This window comes from Tasmannia lanceolata, unplaced genomic scaffold, assembly GCF_043159265.1.
Source record: "Tasmannia lanceolata isolate RefF3 unplaced genomic scaffold, GAP_Taslan_0.1 ptg000015l, whole genome shotgun sequence".
NCBI classification, from domain to species: Eukaryota; Viridiplantae; Streptophyta; class Magnoliopsida; order Canellales; family Winteraceae; genus Tasmannia; species Tasmannia lanceolata.
This window is the reverse complement of record NW_027518692.1, coordinates 1,536,274-1,544,031: the sequence shown is the minus strand read 5'-3', so window position 1 is coordinate 1,544,031 and position 7,758 is coordinate 1,536,274. Positions and strand designations below refer to the sequence as shown.

At 39.3% G+C, this 7,758-nt stretch overlaps 1 protein-coding gene across 1 annotated transcript; it reads right to left on the bottom strand.

The window, feature by feature from the left end:
• Positions 1–230: 230 nt before the first annotated feature.
• LOC143892250 (putative ubiquitin-like-specific protease 1B) lies at positions 231–1,286 on the bottom strand. Its single transcript, XM_077396731.1, has 5 exons — positions 1,198–1,286; positions 1,018–1,116; positions 693–919; positions 504–598; positions 231–424 (listed from the first exon to the last, which is right to left on the bottom strand). Exons 3-5 carry the CDS (start codon positions 816–818, stop codon positions 259–261), a joined length of 387 nt encoding a protein of 128 aa, XP_077252846.1. The 5' UTR covers positions 819–919; positions 1,018–1,116; positions 1,198–1,286; the 3' UTR covers positions 231–258.
• Positions 1,287–7,758: the final 6,472 nt, after the last annotated feature.

Here is a 7,758-nt window from a genome sequence, read left to right as displayed (position 1 = left end):
ACCATCACTTCACAGAACTTGATTTTTCATTACAAATACATAGTTGTCAGTATGCTGAGATACAAACAAACCCTCCCTCTGTGTCTCTACACCCTGCTTTCTGTCCTACACATATGTGCCCAACAATTACAAATAAATTTAGCCCATTTTATCCCATTTTGCTTATAAATAGACAGAAAACTTCACTGGAAAGACCATCAATGTCCACCATGTTTACAACATCCATCAGAACTTGAAGAGAGGTTCTTCATTTTTCAGTCATATATCCCCCTTAAGGAAATCACCACAGTCCCCAAACTCTCCGCGCAAGAATCTTTCGCACAGCTGCAGCCGATAAGCGGGAATGTCAGACTTGCTGAAAGTAAATGGATCATTTGCATACAGATGGTCGATCGCTTTAAGCACGAACAAACCACAGTCGAACCTGCATAACAACGGTTGTATTGAGCGAATCAAAATCATAGCCTAGAAAAATAAACATTTAAATATACTAATATACTGACCCATTGGCCTGTTGTGGGAAATTTTCCATCTGCGCATATTGAAAGTGGTCTATATCACAGCCCCTTTCCTTTAAGTACTCCTTCAACAACGCAACCTGCAAGTGGTTAACATTGACAGGTTTAGGAAACATAAGTGTTATACGTATAGATTTATAAGTAGGAAAACATTAAAGATGCTAACCCACTTACGGTCAATCCTGCTCTTTCCTGGAACTCCATTCCTTTACAGGAATTGCATTCGTGGAAGATTTTGTTGACCATATCGACAATGAGGAGAACCCAATGGTTGTCTTCACATAATGGTAATAGTACCATTTTTACTGCTTCGAGGTGGTGGTTTATAAGTCTACTGTGCACAGCGTCCTTCGCTGTCTTCCACTTTTCTACCCTCAGCTCCTCAGTGACTTCGGTCCCCACTGCAGTGAGAGTTCCCTATAAAAAAAGGAATTCAATGGGATACTACAGATAAAATCTTATGTAAACCTCAATGTGGGATGATAGAAATTACACTTACATGTACCACCGATGGAACGAAGACAATTCCCCCCATTGTAGGATCTGCTAACCCATCGTCGTTGGAGGACTGCACGTGCTTCCCATATATATCGACAATCTTCAAGGAAGAGAAGTAAATGTCAGATGTACATTATTACCTAAAGTAATGTAGAAATTAATGATAAAAAATGACACTTACAGTGCCAGTCAGGTATTGTCTGACATTCCAAAGCTGTTGTAGGTCTTCAGCTATTAGGTGTACATCATCCGTTTCCATGGGGATATCACTGCAAAATTGTATTAAATTGTCAGTTAATAATTTTCAATTCTGATCAACTTAAATCATGGTACAATATAATTCACATCTACTTGCCTTTTTTCATGCTTTAGAAGTCTCTCTATCAGAGCTGTTCTCCTTCCCTTACGCATCTTCCCGTCATCCCCTTTCTTCTTGGGCAGTGGTTTAGGTATGTTGGGGTCCTCCCCCTGTTTCTTCCCTTCCTTATGCCTCCTCTTTCGGGTCTTCCCTGAATAGTAGGGGCTTTTTCTGGCTCTCCCAGGTTTCCTACTCCTTCCATCCATCTTCACACCCCTCACAATGCTCCCTAATTCGGAATCCACCATCTCATCCCTTAGACCACTCACTTTCATCTCAACTTCAGTAGATGGTGCCTCTTCCTTGGTCACCTCCATTTCGAACAATCGTTGAAAAGGGTTAAGGATCACCCCGTCTGTGGTGCCGAATATTTCTTCATGTGACTTGGGGTTCTGAGCCGATACATCTATTAGGGTGGCGGCTGCATCCATGTCACATCCAAGGTCAGCTAAATCCGTCCAATCCTCGCACAGCTGCGAAAATAATCGTGCACCTTGAGATGCATTTTCGCCCTTCCTCTCCTCCTCAACCCCCTCCATCTCAACCCCCTCCATTCTTCCCCCAGTCCCTTCATTTGTTCTCCGCATACGCTCCCATCCTTTTTTCAAATCCTCCTCTTTCTTTCTGACATCTTCCTCTCTTTTTCCAACATCTTCCTCTCTTTTTCTTATTTCTTCCCATGCTGCTGTAATCATCTGCCACTGTCTATCAACTACATCTCTCTCTCTCGCCAAAAATTTTATATGCTTCGACTCATCTTCACTACTTCCTTTCTCCATTTCACTTTCTACTCCCAAAACTATCCCCTCGGATTCCAACTGTTCCTTATCGGCTTCCATTGTCTCATCAACATCCTAATGTTTAAACATGACAGTCAATGATCAAATTTAAAAAATCAATAAGTAAAATAAAATAACGTACGCAACATAGTCCTGCTCTACTGCATTACCTCATCCTGTAGGTACTGTGACTTCTCTAACAAAGATACTTTCAATGTCACCACCACCTGAATTTTTGGAAAACATAGTCAGTTATCAAGATACTAGTATTGATATATACGTTAACAAATTTTTCATATCTCACCTCCGATTTCTTTATCTGCTTCTGCTCCACTAATCGATATGTCTTTGATTCGTTTGCTTTCCAGTCCCATTTAAGGACACGTGGACGAGCAGTTGGATTGGTGGGAATCCAAAATGTGGTATGCTCGTATAACCATACCTGCATACATACGAAACACCATGTTAATCAAACTATAAACAGCACGGTGTAGACACCCCATTTTGACTAAGCCCTAAACCTTCCCGGTTCGTGCCAAATCCATCCGAATCTCAGCATTAGGGTTCTAAACTTCACTCTAAGCTTGATTAAGGCTTTATTTTCCCCCCTGCAAAATTTCATCAAGATCGGAGCTCATTTGCCTAGCAAAAAGGCTGAGAGAATGTGTATAGTGCAATGAAGGGTGGCCCGCTAAATTTTCATTTTCCCCTAAAATCCTTGTATTTTAGAAAAAATCCAAGTCAAATCAAGCCCCTAAATACCCTTGAATACATTTTTAAAAGCCTTAAAACCTCGGAAAAGCCCCTGCAAAATTTCAGAAAAATCCGATAAAAAAATTCGGAAAAGACAAATGGAGTTAGTGCAGTTATCAAGCGTGGGGAGGGTGCATTAGCCAGCTGGGGTCGCGCATGTGTGCGCTTATCAAATGGAGTGCCGATATCAAATGCCTAAATTTCTATAAATATCATGTTTTTCCTCATTTAAAAAAAAAGAGGAAAAAGAGAATATTTTCGCAAAGAGAGAGGGAGAAAAACAGATCTCACCCGAACCCATATTTTCCGATCGCCTTCTCCGGCTGACCTCCGGCCAAGTCCAGTTGTATTCCGATCGTATTCCGGTCAAGTTTTCTACCTTGTTCTATCTTCATCTTCTTCTTTCTCAGCCATACCTTTTAGAAACCTAGATCTGTTTTTTTCTGCATATAGAACCCTAACATTTCTTTTCTTTTCTTCTCCGATCCTCTTCCTCGGTGAAAATCCGGTGAAGCTCCGGTCGATATCCTCTCGGTCTTCATCTTCCTTATTCTTCTGTAGAGCCTTAGGCTTTTGTCTATACCTTTGTGTCAAACCCTAATGAAAGAGAAACCGAGATTTCCCTAAATCTACTAACCCTAACCTTTCTCCTCCGATCTCCTTCTCCGGTGAGCTTGCCGGAGCTCCGGTCAGATTATTCTTCATTCATTTATCTGTTTTCTTCCTTTCGATTAGCTCTAGTTATTACCAATTTTTGTTTCTGCCATTCTTAAACCCTACCTGAACTTCGGCCAATTCCTTTGATATTAGAGAGGGGAATTTGAGAGAAATCAAAGGAGCTTGAGAAAAATTAAAACTTAAAAGAAGAAATTCGGATCTGAGAAAGAGGGAGGAGGGAGTCGATTTCCAGATCTGAGAAAGGAGAAAAAGAAAGAAAAATCCGTTCAAACCCTAACTTCGTCCTCTATTTTTTTTAAAAATTCTTAGATCTGTGCGGTTTAGCTCATCTTCTCCGAGATCTGATCTTCAATCGGAGAGCCGCAATCCAAAGCTCTAATGGCGGCAACGCTAAGCACGATAATTTGAAGAATTGCAAAAAGAGATCTGTGATCTGAGAGCAAAGAAAAAGAAGGAAAAAGGGCTCAGATCCGAGCAGAGGTGAAAGAAATCCAGAGCAAGAGGCAAGATCAGGGCTAGAATTCAAGAGAAAAGGTAACAATTCGTTTCATGTTTCATTTTCTTCAATTTTTGCATTGTTCTCTTGTCTACCATGAGTTTAGCTATGATCTCCTTCTTCAAGCCTTAGATCTACTTGTTTAAAAAAAATGAACCCTGTTATATTGCTCAGAATACTTCGGATCTGTATTTTCTTCACCATTTTCCATCCTTTGCAGTTTTTGATATGATTTGGCAAGTGATTTCCTCTATTAAGCCTTGTCATATCACGACAGTTGCCTTGCTATATCATGATTTTTCCATTCAGTCTGTGTGAATTGCTATATGTCCCTATTTGTTGCATGATTCTGTGTTCATACTTTTTCAAGATGTTATTTACTCATGCCTGTTTTTACTATCATTGGCTATGTATACTCTTATATTGTAGGTAGAGTATCTTGATATGAGAATATATTTCTATGGAGAATAATAAAGAGCAGGGTGGATTAGTATTTATGCTATATGGTTAAAATCATTTTCTTTAGTGGATTAGTATTTATGCTATATGGTTAAAATCATTTTCTTTAGATTAGAAGTAAGCTGGTGGTCACACTATTCTAATTGATTCTTTTATTCTTGTTAAGTCAGTTTGTACAACTATATAGATTTTAAGTTCATCATTTTTACTTAATATAATGTCCCACTATATAGGGTAAGGTCAGTGTTAATTCATTTTAATTCAGTGGATAGTGTTGTGTCAAGATAACCATATTCTCAGACCAGGCTGTACAATTCAAAACTTTCACTCTCACAAATCTACTTATATTTCATTCTCACAGTTTTTACATTTGAATCTGCACAAGTTGATGCCCTGTTATGTATTAAAATTTGTACAAATCGAAAATATCATTTAATGTGTTTCTATAATCTGTTGGAAATTTACTATTTCTCTTTCATACTAAACTTTGAGTTAGGGTTCGAAGACGGTAATAAATGGACTGTTCAGGTGAGATTATCTCAAAGCTTATTATATTCATTCCTTATTATTTAAATGAATTGTTAATAGGAAGGAGGAGATCAGATGACTACTCTATTCGATATCATCGACATGAGTACTGTCTGATCTCAAGGCGGGATTAGAAATATTATCATGTGTATTTGATATCAGATGATTACTTTGGCATCATCTGATTTCATTGGAGTCCCCGTATTGGGGTTTGTGGTTGGTTTAGAAGTGTTTGATATTGTTTGTTTTTTACTTTATTAGGCTATCCAGCGGCTGGTCTGGACTAATTAATGATGTTTATCATTTTATGATTGCTTTAGATTGTGTATTGTTTTTTTATTGAAAATTCTTCTTTGCTTAGCACTTGATTTATTTTTATAAAAATAGAGTGAAATTTGCAATTATCTGGTAGCTTTTTCTTCTCTCTTTGATAGACTAACACAGTCTTATAGATTGCTGTTAATTTTCTTTAGATATTAGAATCCCCTTTTCTTGTAGGGCGATGAAGGCGCTAGCCCAAGCCCATCTCTAGGGGACTTGCGCAGTCCGAATAGCATTCTATTTTCTCAAAAGACTTGCCTAGTCTTTTAGATCCAAATCTTTGGAGACAGGCATTGTCTCATTAATGAATCAACCTGAGTTAACCTCTAGAAGACTACCTCTAGTCTCATAGGTCTTAAACCCTCCTTTTTGTGCGTCGTTTGGTTTTGGGAGAACACCCTACCCGGCTTGGCAACATACCCCTTACCCTTATGGGTATTGGGTTGCACATTTGTTGCACCCTAGGGCTAGGTAGCTGTCCGGCCCGGCTGGGTGTTTTACCTTTGCCAAATATGCACAAGGTTTCTTTTTCCTTGTTAGTATTTTTCTCTATCCTACCTCTGTGTCTAAGAGACTTGCCCAGTCTCATTCTATTAGCATCCTCCTCTTTGTGCATCATTTGGTTTTGGGAGAACATCTTACTCGGCTTGGCATCATACCCCTTACCCTATGGGTATTGGGTTGCACATTTGTTGCACCCTAGGGCTAGGTAGCTGTCCGGCCCGGCTGGATGTTTTACCTTTGCTAAATATGCACAAGGTCTCTTTTTCCCTGGTACTTGTGAGTTTTATCTTAGCTTGATAGTCTCACTAGCACCCTTCTTTATTTCTTTTTCTTTTAGGAGACAGGCTTTGTCTCATTAGCACCTCCTTCTTAGAATCCTATTTTCAGAGTCAGTCCTTAGCCTAGGAGTCTGTCCTTAGCTAAAGGGTATGTTTTTCTTTCAGGAGTCAGTCCTATCATCATAGGGGTTAGGATTCTATTCTACCTCTCATCGTATCATGTTTTTTTCTATCCGCTCCTGCAAGGTATAGGATGCTGTCCAACCCTTGCAGAGCTGTGTTTCTGTTCTTTTCCCCCGTAAAGCATAGGATGCTGTCCAACCTTTGCGGGATATCAAGAGTCTGTCCTCCCCTTATGATGATAGGATTTGTCCCCTTTGAGTCAAAAATACTTAAAAACAACAAAAACATCTAAAAAACCAAAAATCTTAAAAATCTTGAGTCATTAGGAGTAGTTAGGAAATCTGTTTCGAACTACGTTGGCTTGATCCTCTTCCACGAGGTACGTAGTGCAGCTTGAGATTCTTATCTCAGGTCCAGCCAAACCTTTGTAAATAAATCATTTACCCATTTTAAGAAAAAATACCAAAAATCTTCAAAACCTTGTTTTCAACAAGATCTTCCTCTAGAGTTAGGAGTTTGTCCTAGTTAAAGAGTTTTAGAGTTTTGAGTTTGTCTTTGATGTGTTGTGTGGTTTGTTTGTGTTTGTGTTAGAGTTAGGAGTTTGTCCTAGAGTTATAGGAGCGCCTCCGTCCAGTCAGTTGGCGATTCATATCGCCGAGTGATGATTAAGTCTTGGATACGCTAGTGATCCCATTGTTTCCCTTAGGGCGTACAGCCTAGCTACACATAGATTATAGGAACCACCTGCATTAGCTGAGGGCTAACCTGCATTTAGTTAAGGCATATAGGGTGTCCTAAAATCTACAATCCATTGGAATTTAAATAATCACACAAGAAGCTTTAAGAACTAGTCTGGTCTTTTAGATCGAGTCTAGGATAGAGGTCTAGATATCTTAGGCATCATAGCTTAGAATAGGTGCGAAGAACTACGTTGCCTTGATTCTCGTGGAGGCGGGGATACGTAGGCTTCTTTGGATGAACATCAGATCATCTAAAGACTCGGGCCTAGGTATAGATTAGAGTCTTAGGGTTGTATGGTATCGAGTCATTTTCTATGTTTTGCAGTGTTTTCTTACTTTATTGCGCAGACCTTATACTTTTTTGGTATGTCATGCATGTGTTTGTTCATCAGAACTTAGACACCAATTTAGGTTTGACATTCATAACCCAGTTATTCTCAGGTGACACTTTTATTTCTTTTATGTGTGTTTATTATTCCTCCGAGACATGCATGATTAGATAGACGTCTTCTCGGAGATTTGTGTTCCCATTTCATATGATTCTCGTCCAAAACTCTTCAAAATTATTAAGTAAATGGCATAAGAGACCAGGTGTTTGCACTTGGGCGGATGAGGTGCTCTTTAGACCTTCCGAATTCGTAACCAGGCACGAACCTTATTTTATATCTCTGGTTATCCGTTGCAACAGAGCATAGTATGGGATCCAGGGCCCATTTGCCTTTTTC

What these genes read in the sequence shown, in the direction of transcription:
- LOC143892250 (XM_077396731.1), bottom strand. Translation starts at nt 818, where the DNA reads ATGGTACTATTACCATTATGTGAAGACAACCATTGGGTTCTCCTCATT. An exon ending in AGGAAAGAGCAGGATTGACC is followed by an intron (nt 599 to 692) that starts GTAAGTGGGTTA and finishes AACCACTTGCAG; the next exon opens with GTTGCGTTGTTGAAGGAGTA. An exon ending in TTCCCACAACAGGCCAATGG is followed by an intron (nt 425 to 503) that starts GTCAGTATATTA and finishes GTTGTTATGCAG; the next exon opens with GTTCGACTGTGGTTTGTTCG.